The sequence below is a fragment of the Microcaecilia unicolor genome, chromosome 8 (assembly GCF_901765095.1).
Source record: "Microcaecilia unicolor chromosome 8, aMicUni1.1, whole genome shotgun sequence".
Taxonomy (NCBI): Eukaryota; Metazoa; Chordata; class Amphibia; order Gymnophiona; family Siphonopidae; genus Microcaecilia; species Microcaecilia unicolor.
The window spans coordinates 145,143,705-145,165,206 of record NC_044038.1 but is presented as its reverse complement, the minus strand read 5'-3'; the positions used below and the strand labels follow the sequence as shown (position 1 = coordinate 145,165,206).

The 21,502-nt window shown below is 47.2% G+C and overlaps 1 protein-coding gene across 2 annotated transcripts in view; it reads left to right on the top strand.

The window, feature by feature from the left end:
* Positions 1 to 21,502, top strand: part of DIAPH1 (diaphanous related formin 1) — a 676,165-nt gene that overhangs the window by 310,620 nt on the left and 344,043 nt on the right. For both annotated transcript variants that reach the window (XM_030213536.1, XM_030213537.1), the window contains 2 exons: positions 2,611 to 2,675; positions 17,159 to 17,338. In XM_030213536.1, the coding sequence (XP_030069396.1) occupies positions 2,611 to 2,675; positions 17,159 to 17,338 (245 nt within the window). The remainder of the gene's footprint in view (positions 1 to 2,610; positions 2,676 to 17,158; positions 17,339 to 21,502) is intronic.

Here is a 21,502-nt window from a genome sequence, read left to right as displayed (position 1 = left end):
CTCCCATGGCCCGTCTTCACATGAGATCTGCTCAATGGACCCTAGCCTCCCAGTGGTATCAGGCTGCTGGGGGTCTAGAAGACGTGATCCACCTGTCCACGAGTTTTCTCGAATCCCTGTATTGGTGGACAATCTGGTCCAATTTGACTCTGGGACGTCCTTTTCAAATTCCTCAGCCACAAAAAGTGCTGACTACGGATGCGTCTCTCCTGGGATGGGGAGCTCATGTCGATGGGCTTCACACCCAAGGGAGCTGGTCCCTCCAGGAACGCGGTCTACAGATCAATCTCCTGGAGTTGCGAGCGATCTGGAACGCTCTGAAGGCTTTCAGAGATCGGCTGTCCCATCAAATTATCCAAATTCAGACGGACAACCAGGTGCCATGTACTATGTCAACAAGCAGGGGGGCACCGGATCTCGCCCCCTGTGTCAGGAAGCCGTCAGCATGTGGCTTTGGGCTCGCCGTCTCGGCATGGTGCTCCAAGCCACATATCTGGCAGGCGTAAACAACAGTCTGGCCGACAGACTGAGCCGGATTATGCAACCTCACGAGTGGTCGCTCAACTCCAGAGTGGTGCGCCAGATCTTCCAAGCGTGGGGCACCCCCTTGGTGGATCTCTTCGCATCTCGAGTGAACCACAAGTCCCTCAGTTCTGTTCCAGGCTTCAGGCCCCCGGCAGACTGGCATCGGATGCCTTCCTCCTGGATTGGGGGGAGGGCCTGCTGTATGCTTATCCTCCCATTCCTCTGGTGGGGAAGACTTTGTTGAAACTCAAGCAAGACCGAGGCACCATGATTCTGATTGCTCCCTTTTGGCCGCGTCAGATCTGGTTCCCTCTTCTTCTGGAGTTATCCTCCGGAGAACCGTGGAGATTGGAGTGTTTTCCGACCCTCATCACACAGGACGAAGGGGCTCTTCTGCATCCCAGCCTCCGGTCCCTGGCTCTCACGGCCTGGATGTTGAGAGCGTAGACTTTGCCTCTTTGGGTCTGTCAGAGGGTGTCTCCCGCGTCTTGCTTGCTTCCAGGAAAGATTCCACTAAGAGGAGTTACTTCTTTCCGTGGAGGAGGTTTGCCGTCTGGTGTGACAGCAAGGCCCTAGCTCCTCGCTCTTGTCCTACACAGACCCTGCTTGAATACCTTCTGCACTTGTCTGAGTCTGGTCTCAAGACCAACTCTGTAAGAGTTCACCTTAGCGCAATCAGTGCATACCATTACCATGTGGAAGGTAAGCCGATCTCGGGACAGCCTTTAGTTGTTCGCTTCATGAGAGGTTTGCTTTTGTCAAAGCCCCCTGTCAAACCTCCTACAGTGTCGTGGGATCTCAATGTCGTTCTCACCCAGCTGATGAAACCTCCTTTTGAGCCACTGAATTCCTGCCATCTGAAGTACTTGACCTGGAAGGTCATTTTCTTGGTGGCAGTTACTTCAGCTCGTAGAGTCAGTGAGCTTCAGGCCCTGGTAGCCCAGGCCCCTTACACCAAATTTCATCATAACAGAGTAGTCCTCCGCACTCACCCCTAAGTTCTTGCCAAAGGTCGTGTCGGAGTTCCATCTGAACCAGTCAATTGTCTTGCCAACATTCTTTCCCCGTCCTCATTCCTGCCCTGCTGAACGTCAGCTGCACACATTGGACTGCAAGAGAGCATTGGCCTTCTACCTGGAGCGGACACAGCCCCACAGACAGTCCGCCCAATTGTTTGTTTCTTTTGATCCCAATAGGAGGGGAGTGGCTGTAGGGAAACGCACCATTTCCAATTGGCTAGCAGATTGCATTTCCTTCACTTACGCCCAGGCGGGGCTGGCTCTTGAGGGTCATGTCACGGCTCATAATGTTAGAGCCATGGCTGCGTCGGTAGCCCACTTGAAGTCAGCCTCCATTGAAGAAATTTGCAAAGCTGCGACGTGGTCATCTGTCCACACATTCACATCTCATTACTGCCTGCAGCAGGATACCCGACGCGACAGTCGGTTCGGGCAGTCAGTTCTTCAGAACCTGTTTGGGCTTTAGGATCCAACTCCACCCCCCGAGGGCCCTGTTTGTTCTGTTCCAGGCTGCACTCTCAGTTAGTTGGTAAATTTTTTAGGTCAATCTCAGTTATGTCCTCGCCGTTGCGAGGCCAAATTGACCATGGTTGTTGTTTTGAGTGAGCCTGGGGGCTAGGGATACCCCATCAGTGAGAACAAGCAGCCTGCTTGTCCTCGGAGAAAGCGAATGCTACATACCTGTAGAAGGTATTCTCCGAGGACAGCAGGCTGATTGTTCTCACAAACCCGCCCGCCTCCCCTTTGGAGTTGAGTCTTCCCTTGAAGTATATTGTCTTGCTACATACTGGACTGGCCGGCTCGAGCCGGTTTTGGGCGGGAAGACGGCCGCGCATGCGCGGTGCGCGCAGGCGCGCGAGAGCTAGCAAAGGACTTTGCTAGGAAGATTCCGATTGGAGGGGCTGCCGAGGACGTCACCCATCAGTGAGAACAATCAGCCTGCTGTCCTCGGAGAATACCTTCTACAGGTATGTAGCATTCGCTATTTACTCATGTGTCCTGAGTTTTCTCTGTAGGTGACTGGTATGACCATTTCAGTATGTTCTCTATATTGTTTCCTTTTTAGATCACTTGATTGATAAAAGAAAGATGGAGAAAAGTGAGACCTTGGCAAAAGATCTAGAAAAAAAGGTAAATGGTGAGACTGTAGAAAATGTTTCACATCATTCTCTATTAGGATTATCTCTACATAGTCCTGTCTGTGCCAAGAAGGCTTTTAACCTAAGGGGCAATTTCCTTTGCAGACTACCATGGATGTGAAGTGTCTTTGGACTTCCACATCTGCATTTTGTATGAGTAATTATCCTTTTTTTTTTCAATTTTTTATTTATAACCATTTTAAATTTTTACAAGCGATAAAACAACTTGCCGGAAAGTAATATATAGGAATTATTTCAGTCAGGTAATTCTATTCTCTTCCTTAGACCACTAAATAGGGAGAGTGAAACAAGACAAGGAGATCAATTAAACAGAAAACAAAAACGTGGTATTAACCTGATTATCCCCAGATATTACTCGTCTAATTCATTATTCCACATTGATCATCTAGTTGACTTCTTCAAGGCCAATACGGTGTGTAGTCAAATCATTTCATTGAAAACATACTTATTGTCCAATATTAGTTAGAAATAATACATCTGATTACATTCTTTCTCTTTTAAAAAACCAGAAGTTATTTAACAATACATGTACTTAAGTCTCTAATTCAAATCCCACTGATTAAAGTAATCCCAGTTTTCACAGGCTTCACTCCTTTTAAAGTAATAATTGAGGAAATATTTCTGAGGAAAACTTTAGGAGTCATACCCGGAACTACTACTGCTACTATTTAGCATTTCTATAGCGCTACAAGGCATACGCAGCACTGCACAAACATAGAAGAAAGACAGTCCCTGCTCATAAGCATTGGTTAAGTTTCCAAGTGGTATTCTGCAACCTTAGGGGCCCTTTTACAAAGGTGTACCAAAAAGTGGCCTGCAGTAGCATGGGTGTGTGTATTGGACACACACTGGATCATTTCTCCAGCGTGTCTGGAAAATGTTTTGACCAGGAAATGGATGTGTGGCAAAATGAAAACCAGCGCGAGTCTATTTACAGCCTGAGCCCTTAGCCATCCATTGACTTAGCAGTAACGGCTCACATATTACCCATGCGGTAACCTTCCAGCGTGTGCCAACTGCCGATTACTGCCGGGAACACCCCCATGGTAGAAAATAGAAAATTATTTTCTACTGCATGTTGTTGACTTTCGCCAAACTCTGAATTACCGCCAGATGCACGCGCTAGCCGGGCAGTAATGCTGATGTGACGTGAGCTGCACTCGTGTAGACCCTTACGCGCCTTTGGCAAAGGATACGTAAACATGGGCGGAGCATAGATGGTGTGATGAAACGGGATTTATGTCTGTAACTTCTTATGTGAAATTTATGACAGTTTGTTCCCTAGTGCATGTCCCTTGTTTGGCCAACAGATGGTGACTGTCTATTTTTTTTTTTTTAATGTAAAGCTGTTAACAGAAGTGAGTTTTTTTTCCCGCCTAACCTCCGAGTTAATCTTTAGTCTCAGATAGGGAGAGGAGAGAGAAAGATGTCTTCACTAAGGCCCTGTGAGCAGTTATATTTCCTGAATTCCACAGGTACTACTTGGGTAGTAAACAAATGTTTAGTTAATTTTAATATTGATACCTGTTTGATTTACCTGTTGTTGTTGCTATATTTTTATCATTTTTTCCTCTTACCATTCACTGCTAAATTTCTTGACAATAAACCTTATTGGTTTATTGACTCTGCTGTCCTCGACTGACTAGCAATCCTGGTGGTTTGTGTTGTGGTCTGTGGATGCTTTCTGGGAACTATGGGACCCCTGGGATTGTGGCCCCAGTGTCCTTAGAAACCATCGGGGAAATAAATTGCGGGTGGGAGACTGCCCATAGGCAAGTGGGACCCAGCAGGTGGGTGGAAGGGTGTGCCAGTGTAGAGCATGTGCTCTGGTGGGTAGCGGACTTGAGCGTTCTGGGACAGACCTTTCAGTTGGCCGCAGGGTTGATCCCCTAAGTGGACTGTAGGCCTTTCATGATAGATTGATCCCACACTTATGCCATAACTTAGAGAATACTATAAGATACGGCATAACTGTGGAACCCCTGATGGTGGGATAACACGAGGAAGGACTTAGTGAAGCTAGAGGAATGGTCTGGAATTTGGCAGCTTAGATTTAATGCTAAAAAATGCAGGGTCTTACATTTGGGCTGCAAAAACCCAAGGGAATGGTTCAGTTTAAGGGGTGAGGAACTGTGTGCATAAAAGAGGAGCAAGACTGGTGTGATCATTTGTGGTGATCTTAAGGTGGCCAAACAGGTAGAAAAGGCAATGGCAAAAGCTAGGAGGATTCTTGGATGCATAAGGAGCAGGACAAGGAGGTGATGATGGCCCCTGTATAACACTCTGGTGAGACTTCATTTAGAATATTGTGTACAATTCTTGAGACCACATCTTCAAAAAGATATAAACAGGATGGAGTCTGTCCAGAGGGCAGCTACCAAAATGGCCAATGGTCTTTGTCATAAAGCATATGGGGACAGATGTAAAGATCTCAGTATGTATTGTTTGGAAGAAAGGTGGCAGAGGTGAGATATGATAGTCTGGGGAAGGGGGAGCTGGGGGTAAAGACATATGCAGTCACTCAGACTGTGAGTGACTGCATCTGTCTACCCCCAATCCCCCTTCCCCAGACTATAGGAGCCAACTCTCTGGGTAATTGAGCACTCCCAATATTGAGCATACTACTTGATAGTGTCCAGGGAGGTGTAGTTGGGTTTAGCACCTTTCACCTGCTTCCTGAAGTAAAGATAGTTTTGTGTTAAGTGGTGCCTTTCAGGGAGTGCATTCCAGAGTGTTGGGGCTACTCCGGAGAATGCTCGCTTGCGGGTATCACATTGTGTAATGTCTTTTGGAGAAGGTGTGGTTAGGGATACCCCTTGAGAGGACATTAGTGTCCTTGGAGGTGTGCAGAGGGTTATCCTGTTCAAGTACTTGGAGCCATTTCCTTTAAGGGCCTTGAAGATGAGACATAGAGTTTTAAATTTAGGCCTGTATTGTACTGGTGGTAGCCAATGAAGTTTTTGCAAAAATGGTGTGATGTCACGTCACTTGCAACCTTTTATGAGTCTTACTGCAGCATTCTGAATCTATTGGAGCTGGTGCAGACCCTTTGTAGTCAGACCATTGTAGACTGCATTATAGTAATCCAGTCTTGATGTTGTTATGGCTTGCACAACTGGGATAAGATTTCCTTCTCAATGTAAGGAGAGAGGCAGTGTAATTATCACAAATAGTAGAAGCAGCTCTTGAAGGTTGCTTGGATTTGGGGAATCAGAGTAGGTTTTGAATCTAACTGTATTCCAAGGCTCCTGACATGATTTGAGGGGGAGTTTGTTCTTCCCAAAAGAGATTTTGATGTCAGGTACATGCCCACTTGTGTTAGGGACCCAGAGAAGCTCAGTTTTACTTGGGTTCAGGCAAGGTTTGTTGTGTTTAGCCCATTCTTGAATTGATGTTATACAGGTAATCAGTATATTCAGGGCTGTAGTTAAGTCAGGTTCAATGGATGTGAGTAGCTGCACATTGTCCACGTAGATGTGGAACTGATTGTCCATTGACCAAATCAGTTCAGCTAGTGGCTTGGGGGAGGTGGGGGCTGGTTTTAACACATTTTTAGGGATGTATTGGAAAATTTATTACCCTTATGCTGTCATTTGAATCTCAATCTTTATCACCTTAGAGATTTAGATGATTTTATGTAGGACCAGACCGTGTTGCTTTAACATAGTAAGTGACGGTAGAAAAGACCTGAATGGTCTATCCAGTCTGCCTAACAGTTACATTCATTTTCAATTCTAGATTAAATCAACAATGAACGTGATATTATATAATTGATCATGGTTTTCCTTTGTTGTTTCTGGGACATAGACCATAGAAGTTCGCCCGACTCTGTCCTCATGTTCCAATTACTGGAGTTGCTGTCAAAGCCCATAAGTAAATAAGTGTTGCCATACTGGAATAGAACGAAGGTCCATCAAGCCCAGTATCCTGCTTCCAACAGTGGCTAATACAGGTCACAAGTACCTGGCAAGATCCCAAAACACTACACTACATTTTGTGCTGCTTATCCCAGAAATAAGCAGTGGATTTTCCCAAGTCCATTTTAATAATGGCTTATGGACTTTTCTTTTAGGAAGCTATACAAACCTTTTTTAAACCCCACTAAGTTAACTGCTATTCTCCGAGGACAAGCAGGCTGCTTGTTCTCACGACTGGGTTGACGTCCACGGCAGCCCCCACCAACCGGAACAAAACTTCGCGGGCGGTCCCGCACGCAGGGTACACCCACCGCGCATGTGCGGCTGTCTTCCCGCCCGTGCGCGACCATTCCCGCTCAGTCTTTTCTTTTCCGCGCTGGAGAGAGCCACGTTCGTCTCTCTGTCAGCCCCGGAAACTGGATCGCGCTTTCACCATAAATTTTCTCTTTTTTTCTCTTCCTTTAGTTTTCTCCATTTTTCTATTTAGTTTAAAAAAAAAAAAAAAACGCTGAACTTTGTTTTTCCCTCGTCTCTTAGCAGGGACGTCGCGTTGCGGCCTAGTGGCCGCGCGGTCGATTTATTTTCGAGGTGTGATTTTACCGCCACCATCGACGACTTTGACTTCGCCGACGCGATTTTTCCGTCGATGTCCTCGAAGGTCCCGAGTGGATTTAAAAAGTGTGGTCGGTGCGGCCGGCATATCTCGCAGACCGACACTCACGCTTGGTGCCTCCAGTGCCTCGGGCCGGAGCACGATACCAAGACGTGTACCTTGTGTCTCCGTCTCCGGAAACGGACACAGGTAGCGAGGCAAGTTCTTCGGGACCGTCTTTTTGGAACTTGCGCCGGCCCCTCGACGTCGACTTCGACGGCATCGGTATCGACGGCCGGTTCTTCGGTACCGGTATCGATGTCCACGATATCGGCACCGACGGCATCGACCCCAGGAGCACAGGTCCCGTCGGCCCACCGGCTCTCCGGAGACGGCAGGGGTGAGAGGCTGCGTGGGCAATCGGCCCCGGTCACTCCCTCTACCCAAGGCCCTCGGGACCGAACCCTGTCGGACCCGATCCCTCGAGGCCGAGGGGGATCTACTTCCTCTTTGTCGGTACCACCGAGCGCCGATGACGGGCACCGCAAGAAGGCGAAGAAGCACCGTCATCGGTCGCCTACGACTCATCCGGCTCCCGGCGCCAGGGATGAGGCGACGCCGAGGAAGCGGCAGCGTCGAGAGGAGAGGTCCCCCTCTGTAGTAGAGGTACCGCCGCGGCAGGGTGCCAGCACTTCGGTGCAGTCTCCTGGACCCGAACAGCTTCCGGCACCGACACCTCTACTGGCCCCCTCGCCTTTCCCGACAGCGGGCCTGGACGAGTGCCTCCGAGCCATCCTTCCGGGCATCCTGGAAGGGCTGATGCGCCAGACTGTGCCGGTGCCGGGGGTCCTTGCGCCCTCGGCACCGTTGATGGAGGCGCCGGCGTGCTCTAGCCCGGTGCCAAGCCCTGTCTCGACCGCCACGCAGGTGGAGTCCCCGTCGACGTTGATGGAGGGAGCTTCATCCCCGCCGGCGCGAGAGTCCACCGCTCGACGACGCCACCGAGGTCTCGGTGCCTCGACGTCGAGCCGGGCCCGGTTGAGGACTGAGCTGCAGGAGCTCATGTCCGATACCGAGGAAGAGGCCTCGTGGGGGGAGGAGGAGGACCCCAGATATTTCTCCTCAGAGGAGTCTGTGGGCCTTCCCTCCGACCCCACTCCTTCACCAGAGAGAAAGCTCTTGCCACCTGAGAGTCTCTCCTTTGCCTCCTTCGTTAGGGACATGTCTATCTGCATTCCCTTTCCTGTGGTCTCTGTGGATGAGCCGAGGGCTGAGATGCTCGAGGTCCTCGACTATCCATCACCACCTAGAGAGTCCTCCAGGGTGCCGTTGCACAATGTCCTCAAGGAGACACTGCTTCGGAACTGGTTGAGACCATTATCTAATCCCACCATCCCTAAGAAAGCAGAGTCCTAATACAGAATCCACTCGGACCCAGAGTTAATGCGGCCCCAACTGCCTCATGACTCGGCGGTCGTGGATTCTGCTCTCAAGAGAGCACGGAGTTCGAGGGATACCGCTTCGGTGCCCCTGGGGCGGGAGTCTCGCACTCTGGACTCGTTTGGGAGGAAGGCCTACCAATCTTCCATGCTCGTGACCTGCATCCAGTCTTACCAGCTCTCCACGAGCATCCACATGCGGAATAATGTGAAGCAACTGGCGGACCTGGTCGACAAGCTCCCTCCGGAGCAGTCCAGGCCTTTTCAGGAGGTGGTCAGGCAGCTGAAGGCGTGCAGAAAGTTCCTGTCCAGGGGTATTTATGACACCTGTGACGTGGCATCTCGTGCTGCGGCCCAAGGTATAGTGATGCGCAGGCTCTCATGGCTGCGTGCCTCTGACCTGGACAACCGCACCCAGCAGAGACTGGCCGACGTCCCTTGCCGGGGGGATAACATTTTTGGCGAGAAGGTCGAGCAGTTGGTGGACCAACTACATCAGCGGGAAACCGCCCTCGACAAGCTCTCCCACCGGGCGCCTTCAGCATCTACCTCAGCAGGTGGACGTTTTTCCCGGGCCAGGCAGGCTGCGCCCTACGCCTATAACAAGCGTAGGTACATCCAGCCGGCCCGAAGGCCTCACCAGGCACTGGGACAGTCCCAGCGTGCTCGTTCCCGTCAACAGCGTGCGCCTAAGCAGCCCCCTGCGCCTCCACAGCAAAAGCCGGGGACGGGCTTTTGACTGGATCCATGGGAACATAGCCGCCATCAAAGTGTCCGTACCGGACGATCTGCCAGTCGGAGGGAGGTTAAAATTTTTTCACCAAAGGTGGCCTCTTATAACCTCCGACCAGTGGGTTCTCCAAATAGTGCGGTGCGGATACGCCCTGAATTTGGCCTCCCCTCCACCAAATTGTCCTTCGGGAGCTCAATCCTTCAGCTCCCAGCACAAGCGAGTACTTGCAGAGGAACTCTCCGCCCTTCTCAGCGCCAGTGCGGTCGAGCCCGTGCCACCCGGGCAGGAAGGGCAGGGATTCTATTCCAGGTACTTCCTTGTGGAAAAGAAAACAGGGGGGATGCGCCCCATCCTAGACCTGAGGCCTGAACAAATTCCTGGTCAAAGAAAAGTTCAGGATGCTTTCCTTGGGCACCCTTCTGCCAATGATGCAGAAAAACGATTGGCTATGTTCCCTGGATTTAAAGGATGCATACACTCACATCCCGATACTGCCAGCTCACAGACAGTATCTCAGATTCCATCTGGGCACACGGCACTTTCAGTATTGTGTGCTGCCCTTTGGGCTCGCCTCTGCCCCACGGGTGTTCACCAAGTGCCTCGTGGTGGTTGCGGCGTATCTACGCAAGCTGGGAGTGCACGTGTTCCCATATCTCGACGATTGGCTGGTCAAGAACACCTCGGAGGCAGGAGCTCTCCGGTCCATGCAGTGCACTATTCACCTCCTGGAGCTGCTGGGGTTTGTGATAAATTACCCAAAGTCCAATCTCTGGAATTCATAGGAGCTCTGCTGAATTCTCAGACTGCTCAGGCCTTCCTTCCCGAAGCGAGGGCCAACAACCTCCTGTCCCTGGCTTCCCAGACCAGAGCGTCTCAGCAGATCACAGCTCGGCAGATGTTGAGACTCCTAGGTCATATGGCCTCCACAGTTCATGTGACTCCCATGGCTCGTCTTCACATGAGATCTGCTCAATGGACCCTAGCTTCCCAGTGGTGCCAAGCCACCGGGAATCTAGAGGATGTCATCCGCCTCTCCACCAGTTGCCGCACTTCACTGCTCTGGTGGACCATTCGGACCAATTTGACCTTGGGACGCCCATTCCAAATTCCACAGCCCACGAAAGTGCTGACGACAGATGCGTCTCTCCTGGGGTGGGGAGCTTATGTCGATGGGCTTCACACCCAAGGACTGTGGTCCCTCCAGGAAAAGGATCTTCAGATCAACCTCCTGGAGCTCCAAGCGGTCTGGAACGCACTGAAGGCTTTCAGAGATCGGCTGTCCTGTCAAATTATCCAAATTCGGACAGACAATCAGGTTGCAATGTATTACATCAACAAGCAGGGGGGCACCGGATCTCGGCCCCTGTGTGAGGAAGCCGTCGGGATGTGGCATTGGGCTCGCCAGTTCGGCATGCTCCTCCAAGCCACATACCTGGCAGGCGTAAACAACAGTCTGGCCGACAGACTGAGCAGAGTCATGCAACCGCACGAGTGGTCGCTCCACTCCAGAGTGGTACGCAAGATCTTCCGAGAGTGGGGCACCCCCTCGGTGGACCTTTTCGCCTCTCAGACCAACCACAAGCTGCCTCTGTTCTGTTCCAGACTACAGGCACACGGCAGACTAGCGTCGGATGCCTTTCTCCTCCATTGGGGGACCGGCCTCCTTTATGCTTATCCTCCCATACCTTTGGTGGGGAAGACCTTACTGAAGCTCAAGCAAGACCACGGCACCATGATTCTGATAGCGCCTTTTTGGCCCCGTCAGATCTGGTTCCCTCTTCTTCTGGAGTTGTCCTCCGAAGAGCCGTGGAGATTGGAGTGTTTTCCGACTCTTATTTCGCAGAACGACGGAGCGCTGCTGCACCCCAACCTTCAGTCTCTGGCTCTCACGGCCTGGATGTTGAGGGCGTAGACTTCGCTTCGTTGGGTCTGTCAGAGGGAGTCTCCCGTGTCTTGCCCCTCTAGGAAGGATTCCACTAAAAAGAGTTACTTTTTCAAGTGGAGGAGGTTTGTCATTTGGTGTGAGAGCAAGGCCCTAGAACCTCGTTCTTGCCCTGCACAGAACCTGCTTGAATACCTTCTGCACTTATCAGAGTCTGGCCTCAAGACCAACTCAGTAAGGAATCACCTTAGTGCGATTAGTGCTTACCATTATCGTGTAGAGGGTAAAGCCATCTCTGGAGAGCCTTTAGTCGTTCGATTCATGAGAGGCTTGCTTTTGTCAAAGCCCCCTGTCAAGCCTCCTGCAGTGTCATGGGATCTCAACGTCGTCCTCACCCAGCTGATGAAACCTCCTTTCGAGCCACTGAATTCATGCCATCTGAAGTACTTGACCTGGAAGGTCATTTTCTTGGTGGCAGTTACTTCAGCTCGTAGGGTCAGTGAGCTTCAAGCCCTAGTAGCTCATGCTCCGTATACTAAATTTCATCACAACAGAGTAGTCCTCCGCACTCACCCTAAGTTCCTGCCAAAGGTGGTGTCTGAGTTCCATCTTAACCAGTCAATTGTCTTGCCAACATTCTTTCCCAGGCCGCATATCCGCCCTGCTGAACGTCAGTTGCACATTGGACTGCAAAAGCGCATTGGCCTTCTACTTGGAGCGGACACAGCCCCACAGACAGTCCGCCCAATTGTTTGTTTCTTTCGACCCCAATAGGAAAGGGGTCGCTATCGGGAAACGCACCATCTCCAATTGGCTAGCAGATTGCATTTCCTTCACTTACGCCCAGGCTGGGCTGACTCTTGAGGGTCATGTCACAGCTCATAGTGTCAGAGCCATGGCAGCGTCGGTGGCTCACTTGAAGTCAGCCACTATTGAAGAGATTTGCAAGGCTGCGACGTGGTCATCTGTCCACACATTCACATCACATTACTGCCTCCAGCAGGATACCCGACGCGACAGTCGATTCGGGCAGTCGGTGCTGCAGAATCTGTTTGGGGTGTAAATCCAACTCCACCCTCCAGGACCCAAATTTATTCTGGTCAGGCTGCACTCTCAGTTAGTTGTTCTTCGTAGGTCAATTTCTGTTATACCCTCGCCGTTGCGAGGTTCCATTGACCTGGGTTCTTGTTTTGAGTGAGCCTGAGAACTAGGGATACCCCAGTCGTGAGAACAAGCAGCCTGCTTGTCCTCGGAGAAAGCGAATGATACATACCTGTAGCAGGTGTTCTCCGAGGACAGCAGGCTGATTGTTCTCACCTACCCTCCCTCCTCCCCTTTGGAGTTGCGTTTTGATCATTTTTGCTTGTCATTCAACTGAGCGGGAACGGTTGCGCACGGGCGGGAAGATGGCCGCGCATGCGCGGTGGGCGTACCCTGCGTGCGGGACCGCCCGCGAAGTTTTGTTCCGGTTGGTGGGGGCTGCCGTGGACGTCAACCCAGTCGTGAGAACAATCAGCCTGCTGTCCTCGGAGAACACCTGCTACATTATCTGGAAACAAATTCCAGAGTTTAATTACATGTTGAGTGAAGAAATATTTTCTCCAATTCGTTTTAAATTTACTACTTTGTGGCTTCATTGCATGCCCCTTAGTCTTAGTATTTTTGGAACACGTCTACCCGTTCCACTCCACTCAGTATTTTATATACCTCTATCGTATCTCCTCTCAGTCGTCTTTTCTCCAAGCTGAAGTGCCCAAGCCATTTCAGCCTTTCCTCATAGGGAAGTCGTCCCATCCCCTTTATCCTTTTTGTCGCCCTTCTCTGTTTCTCTTCTAATTCCACTATATCTTTTTGAGAGGTGGTGACCAGAATTGCACACAGAATTCAAAGTGCGGTCGCACCATGGAGCGATACAAAGGCATTATAACATCCTCGTTTTTATTTTCTGTTCCTTTCCTAGTAATACCTAACATTCTATTTGCTTTCTTTGCCGCTGAAGCAGCAGCAGCACACTGAGCAGAGAGTTTCAAAGTATCGTCAACGATGACTCCTAGATCCTTTTCCTGGTCGGTGACTCCTAACTTGGACCCTTGCATCACGTTGCTATAGTTTGGGTTCCTCTTTGCCACATGCATCACTTTGCACTTGCTCACATTAAACATCATCTGCCATTTGAATGCCCAGTCTCGTAAGGTTATCTTACAATTTTTCACAATCCTCTTGTGAGTTAACTTTGAATAACTTTGTGTCGTCGGCAAATTTAATTACCTGACTAGTTATTCCCATATCTAGATAATTTATAAATATGTTAAAAAGCAGCAGTCCCAACACAGACCTCTGCGGAACCCTACCCTTCTCCACTGAGAATACTGACCATTTAACTCTGCTGTCTGTTTTCTTTTAACCAGTTTTTAATCCACAGTAGAACACTACCTCCTATCCCATGACTTTCCAATTTCCTCTGGAGTCTTTCATGAGGTACTTTGTCAAATGCCTTTTGAAAATCCAGAAACACAATATCGGCCGGTTCACCCCTTGAAAGAAATGTAGTAGATTGGTGAGGCAAGATTCCCTTCACTAAATCCATGTTTGTCTCATTAATCCATGCTTTTGAATATTTTCTGTAATTTTATTCTTTATAATAGTCTGTACCATTTTGCCCGTCACCAACTTCAGGATCACCGGTCTGTAATTTCCCGGATCACTTCTTGGAACCCTTTTTAAAAATTGGCAATACATTGGCCACCCTCCAATCTTCTGGTACCATGCTTGATTTTAATGATAAATTACATATTACTAACAATTTATTTATTTGTTACATTTGTATACCACCTTTTCCCACCTATTTGCAGGCTCAAAGTGCCTTACATTGTACTAGAGAGGCGTTCGCCAACTTCGGTATGAACAAATTCAAAGTGAGAGGCGTTCGCCAACTTCGGTATGAACAAATTCAAAGTGAAGTTGTGGTAAAATAAGGTTCATGTGGAACAGACACATTGGGAATCGTAGAGCGGAAGAGTTATGTTATGCTATTACGTGCTTTGGTTTTGTTGTGTTGCAGAGTTCAGGCATTTAAGTTGGGTTGGTAGGATATGCCTTTTTAAACAGGTACATTTTTAGTGATTTCCGGAAGTTTAGGTGGTCAAACATTGTTTTCACGGTTTTTGGTAATGCATTCCACAGTTGTGTGCTTAAATAGGAGAAACTGGTTGCATAAGTTGATTTGTATTTTAGACCTTTGCAACTTGGATAGTGGAGATTGAGATATGTTCGTGTTGAGCTGGACGTATTTCTGGTTGGTAGGTCTGTGAGATCTCTCATATATCACTGCAAGCACTGCCGACATGGTATGCAAATCTATCTCCTGCATATTCATTGTGGGTATCCTGAAAACCTGACCTGCTTTCGGCTCTCGAAGACCGGAGTTGCCTACCCTGGCTCTAGCCTATCCGATTTCGTCTTGTCATTTGTAGGACACAGACTGTAAAAGTCTTTCCGGAACTGTTCTCATGCTCCACATTACTGGAGTTTCAATCGAAGCTCTCTCCAGCCCATTCTAAACCAGATTGCTGTATGCAGGACTGAGACCATGCAAGCCAGCCCAGCACCGGCCTTAGCTGATACAGCCAGAAGTTGCCATCTAAGTGCCACTTGATATGGAAACACATATGCAACCCTTTTTTTTTTTTCAATATACCATTCATTTTCTAATTAGATATCCTCTGTGTTCATCCAGTGCCATTTTGAATTCCACCACGGTTTGGTATTCCAGGCATCAGCCACCCTCTCCATGAAAAAGAGTTTTCTGACCTTACTCCTGAGTCTACCACCCTGTAAGCTCAATTCATGTCTTCTAGTTTTACAATTTTTCCTTCTCTTGAAAATATTTGTTTTTATATTAATACCTTTCAAGTATTTTAAACGTCTGTATCATATCTCCCCTGGCCCTCATCTCCTCTAGGGTATACATATTCAGGTCTTCCAATCTCTTCTCATATGTCTTTTGGTGCAATCCCCATGTCATTTTTGTCACCTTCTTCTGGTCCGCTTCAAGTTGTCTTACATCTTTAGCAAGATATGAGTTTCAAAACTGTACACAGTACTCCTGGTGGGGCCTCAGCAACGACTTATACAAGGGCATCAACATCTCCTTTCTTCTGCTGTTTACACCTTTCTCTCTATACAACCTAGCATCCTTTTGGTTACAACCACCATCTTGTCACGCTGTTTTGTCGTCTTCAGATCCTCAGATACTATCACCCCAAAGTCCTCTATTCCTGTCTGTGCATATCAGCCTCTCGCCGCCTAACACAGACATCTCCATTGGTTTTCTACTCCCTAAGTTCATCACTCTGAACTTGCATTGAATTTTAATTGCCAAACATTAGAACATTCTTCTAACTTTTGCAGATCCTTTTTCATGTTTTCTACACCCTCCAGGGTGTCCACTCTGTTACAAATCTTGGTATCATCTGCATAAAGGCAAACCTTACCTTCTAACCCTTCAGGAATGTCGCTTACAAATATATTGAACAGATTTGGCCCCAGCACCGTTCCTTGAGGCACTCCATAACTTGCTTTTCCTTCCTCCAAGTGAATTCCATTAGCTGCCACCCATGGCCCCTGTCTTTTAACCAGTTTCTAATTCAGTTCACCTCTTTGGGACCCAACTTCAGTCTTGTCAGGTTTATTCAAGAGCCAGGAACCGTGTCAAAGGCTTTGCTGAAATCTAAGTAGATTACATTTAGCGCACGTCCTCAATCCAATTCTCTGGTCAGCCATTCGAAGAAGTCAGATTTGTTTGTCACAATTTACCTTTGGTAAAACCATGTTGTCTCGGATCTTGTAACCTATTCACTATCCTTTCCTTCAGCATCACTTCCATTACTTTTCCAGTAACCAAAGTGAGGCTTACCGACCTGTAGTTTCCAGCTTCTCTGTCACCGCTTTTGTGAAGGACTACATCTGCTCTGCTCCAGTCCCACAGAGCCTCCCCCGACTCCAAGGATTTATTAAACAAATCTTTAGGAGGACCCGCCAGAACCTCTCTGAGCTCCCTCAATATCCTGGGATTGATCCCATCCGGTCCCATGACTTTGGCCACCTTTAAATTTTCAACTTGTTCATAAACACTTTCTTCCGTGAACGGTGCTATATCCACTCCATTCTCATACCTTTGCCAGTCAATTGTGACTTTAGTTTCTATTTGCCAATATAGAGTCTGTGCACTAATATTGGCAGTTTGTTTCATCTGTCTTTCATCCCTGATAGTCTTCTTTGAGGAACCTTTCCTCAACTTGGTGCAAGTTGTCATGCCATTAATAGCTTGACCTGGTAGTTCTGTGGCAAGTTCTCACTGTCATACAGAAAACTTGAATTAAGTTTTCCTGCTTGGCCTCTACTCCCCAGGCTGGTGGGGGATAGAGTTAGCATTCATGGTAGAAGAGTAATAGAAATAAATACATAGTCCAATAAAAAAAAGGTATAATCTTATTTTCTTTTCTAACTTAATACATTTTTTTGATTAGCTTTTGAAGGTAACCCCCCCCCCCCCCCCCCCCACACACACACACACATCTTTTTCAGATTAGAAATCATAAATATGATAGAAGAGGGAAGAAAGGAATTTACCAGACTTGTCTTACATTTTCTGGATTCCAGAGTGAGCTCTGATTTATAGCTACTTTCCAAAGACTAGGAAAGAAACGCTACGTAGTTACAAATAAAGGCTTATTGATTCTGTAGCCCAATAGAGGCTGGTTCTGATTGAGTTGGAAATGCAAAGGGGCAGATGGAGATATCAGAAAAAATGTAATTGATACAAGAACACAGTAGCTATTGTAAGAAAGGACTTTTGATCCAAAATTCTCATTGTTCTTCATTCTTCATAGTTGGACACTGAATTGACTGCGAGACACGAACTTCAGGTTGAGATGAAAGCAAAGGAGACTGAATTTGAACAGAAACTGTCAGAACTGCAGACTGAAAAGCAGATGTTGGACACAGAGAAGCAGCAGGTCATCATGGAGAAGGAGAAACTGGAAACTAATGTCACCGAACTAATGGGAGAGGTAACAATTGAGTCAACAGATAATGGAGCCTTGTAGAACTTCACTGTAGACTGGTGTGCAGCCCTGGCTCTAAAGGAACACCAATAACAGTAGTTTTACAGGTAACCAAGTAAATTTATCTGGTATTCAGATCTGGTTGAATATTCATTTTGGATATCCTGGAAGTAAGACTTATTAGCAGCCCATGTTGGCCAGGGTTGTGCACATGCAGTTTAGATAAAAAGTAGTCTCTGACTGCTTTACCCCTAAAGATGAAAAAGGGGCTATGTGTCTGATTTCCATTACCATAGTGGCTTACTTGCTTCCATGTGCACCTCAGCTCTTGGATTCTTGAAGCTTACTAGGATGAACAGCTGCTGCTTTCACAGCATATTGGCTCTGCAGCAAGAAAAGCAGGCCCCACGCAGATGACATCTGGCCATGATTGCAGCAGCTGAATGGTGTTTTTGGATCATGGGAGCGAGGACCATTTTCAGGGTTTTCTGGTTATAATCAAAAATCAGAAGCCCTGTTTACCAAATATATGTATAAATGTTGATTCCACCTCTGAATAAACCCTTTTCAAAAACTGTAAAACCAGAGGACATAAAATAAAGCTGGAAGAAGGAAAATTTAAAAACAGCATCAGGAAGTATTTTTTCATGGGGTGATGAATGCTTAGAATTGTCTCTGGATAGAGGTGCCAGGCACTAGCTACAGGTTTCGGCTTAATTGGAATTTATGTTCTCCATAACTTTCTTTTGATCTTCCTTGAGGTGGACTAGGATGCAATAATGTGATATCCTTCTGTATTTTGCTGTTTTTGCATATTTATTATTCATGTAACACATTGAAAATTTTGAAGAAACAAAAACACTAGCTAAATTAGTTGTGCAAGTGTGTTTAATATCCAGTGGTGTTTGCAAGAATGCAGTACAGCAAAGTGAACAGTAGCAAATGGATATCTAGCTAATACATTACATACTAAACATAAAAGCAGGAATATGAACAAATCAGTGATGCAAAGCTGTTCAAAATACAAACATTAAATGCATAAACAAATGATACTGTAATGCAGCAGTACAAATAGAGCTGATAAGTAAATGTAAACATAAACAGCTGTCATAGATACAGAGCATGGCATGAAATGCAAAAGGTGAATGTCATGGAAGTAGCATGTGTTTTGCTTTTGTAAGTCAGTGGTTGCAGGATGGATGACTTGTGGTTTCATGGATGAAAAGGCATTTTTAGAACAGTTCATGTAGTGTGCACTGAAGAAACATGTTCGATGTAGTGCACAACACACAGAACAGAATATCTTGCAGGTCTTAGTACAGTTATTTCTGGTATCGGCAGCACACAACTCCATGCATGGATAGTTGTTAGGATAACGTGTCTGATGCGCTACATTTGTAATGAAAATAATAGATAACACATAACAGATCATATTGCAGTAATGTCTAAAATATTCCATAGTAAGTGGTGGCAGATAAAGACCTGAATGATCTATCCAGTCTGCTCAACAGCCTTATTCATTCTCAATTCAAGATTAAATTGTACTACTATTACTACTATTTAGCATTTCTATAGCGCTACAAGGCACACGCAGCAATGCACAAACATAGAAGAAAGACAGTCCCTGCTCAAAGAGCTTACAATCTAATAGGCAATGAATGTGGGTTATATATTTGATCCTGATCTTTTTTTGTTGTTTCTGGGACATAGACGTTAGAAGTATGCCTGGCTCTGTCCTTATGTTCCAACTACTGGAGTTGCTGTCAAAGCCCACTCCATCCTATCTGAATCAGTTGCGGGACACAGACCATAAAAGTCTGCTCGGCATTATCCTTGCATTCCAAATTACTGGAATTTCCATTGAAGCGCTCTCCAGCCTATCCTAAACCAGATTGCTATATGTGGGACTCAGACCGTTCAAGCCAGCCCAGCACCGGCTTTAGTTGATTCAGCCAGAGTCGCCATCTAAGCACCACTTGACATGCAAACACACATGCAATCCTTTAAGTGTTGTTTTTTTTACACCATTCATTTTCTAATAAGAGATCCTCTGTGTTCTTCCCATGCCTTTTTAAATTTTGCCAGTTTTTTTTCCTCCACCACCTCCTTCCCTCCACCCCTGTTACTTAATAACAGAAAACCACCATACCAAGAAAAATATATAAACCTTCACCCATAGCAGTCCACAAAAGATGGAGGTATCCAAGGCACAATACAAAGAAATGACAAGAAAACAGAGTAGGCAGAATTCTTCATATCAAGGTGTAGGTGTCACAGGCATACCCATGAGCTGTGAGGAGTTACTGCTTTTTGATTTTAAGAAAGCATTAAGATGAGCAGACTCATAAAAATATATATCTAACTGATTTTAACTTAATTACACATTTACATAGAAAATTCAACCAAAATAATTTACCAAGTTGTAATACCCTAGATCTCGTTTCAAGAAATCATTTTTGTCTCTCTTGGGTTACGTGAGAGAGTGTTCTTACCTGAGGAATTTTACAGATTTTCAAGTCTTTGGTGTATCACCAAATTATCTTTTACCAATGCAACATGTGAATCAGAAACGGTTTCAACCTCAAGTTTAGCAGAACTTGGATCTTTTTCTATGGACAATACTTTTTGCTGAATCTCAATGCCCCTTGGTCCACAGAGAACTGGGAGGCCCCTTAGTTTCAGCTTACTTGAAAAAGAAAAATCCAACTTAGGGCCAGATGCACTAAACCTTAACGACCCTCTAACAACCCTTTAACGAACAAAATTCCTAACCGTTGCATGCATTAAATGCCTTTTTCCAACGAATCAAGCAGCTAACGAAAACGGAATACAAAAGAGTAAAAACCATTGTACTGTGGACGATTCGGGATGCACTAACAATACCGACGATCACACCGAATCATTTACCGCGACATATTAAACGTATGGTCAGAGCAGTCGTAAAGGCCTGAGCTGTCATCTCCCTGCTTCCCTCTGCACCTTAAAATTCCAAGCAGGCATGTTGAAAAACAAAATAAAGAACACAAAAATGTGGCTCCTCGCTTCCCTCTGCATACAATACAAACGAAACGAAAACAAAATCAAAAAAGGACTGGGAGGGGGCAAGGACGCTCATCAGGAGCGTCCTGTATGGACGGCCTTGCCCCCGCCCCCCACCTGAGGTCGCCGCTGCTCCCCGCTTCCGCTCGTATAAAATAAAAAATTAAAACAAAACTAAAAGGTTTAGCAGCCCCGGTCCCCCTCCCTTCCTGTCTCTCTCTGTAATCTTTCTCCCTTAGCTCCGCCCCTGGCATCCTCCGACCCCCCCTCCGCCTTAATGGCCGGTGTAGCGCCTCTCACCTGTGTTTGAAGGCGCTGCACCGGATGAAACAGCTGATCGTCGATTGCTTCTGCCTCCACTGACATCTCTCTCCTTCCTGTGCCCGCCCTCCTCTGACGTAGGTAACCTACATTAGAGGAGGGCAGGCACAGGAAGAAGAAGAGAGACGTCGGTGGAGGCAGAAGCGATCGACGATCAGCTGTTTCATCCATTGCCGCTCCTTCAAACACAGGTGAGAGGTGCTGTACCGGCCATTAAGGTGGGGGGGGGTTCCGGTGGAGGGGGGGAGCGGCGGCGACGAGCTCAGGGAGGCAGAGCTAAGGGAGAAAGATTACAGAGAGAGACAGGAAGGGAGGGGGACCGGGGCTGCTAAACTTTTTAATTTTGTTTTAATTTTTTATTTTATAGGAGCGGAAGCGGGGAGCAGCGGCGACCTCAGGCGGGGGGGGGGGGGGTGCAAGGCCGTCCATAAAGGACGCTCCTGATGAGCGCCTTTGCCCCCCTCCCAATCCTTTTTTGATGTTTGTTGAGCTATTTTATGTAGGGGAAAGCGGGGAGCCATGTGTTTGTGGTTTTTTTTTTTTTTTTTTTTGGTTTTGACGTTTGAGGCATGCGCAGAGCAGCCAGCATAACACTTGGCTGCTCTGCGCATGCTTTAGGGGCCGATTACCGACAGGGATTACGAATCTTTGATACATTGTAGTTTTCAATACCGCACCGAACATGTGCGACTTGTTTTTTTGGTGCATGCTTTGTTTTTTCAAATTCGTTAAGGACTTTAACGTTTTAGATTTTTTTACGTATGGTTGATGCATCTGGGCCTTAGTCAAAGCCTCCCAAATTACATCCAA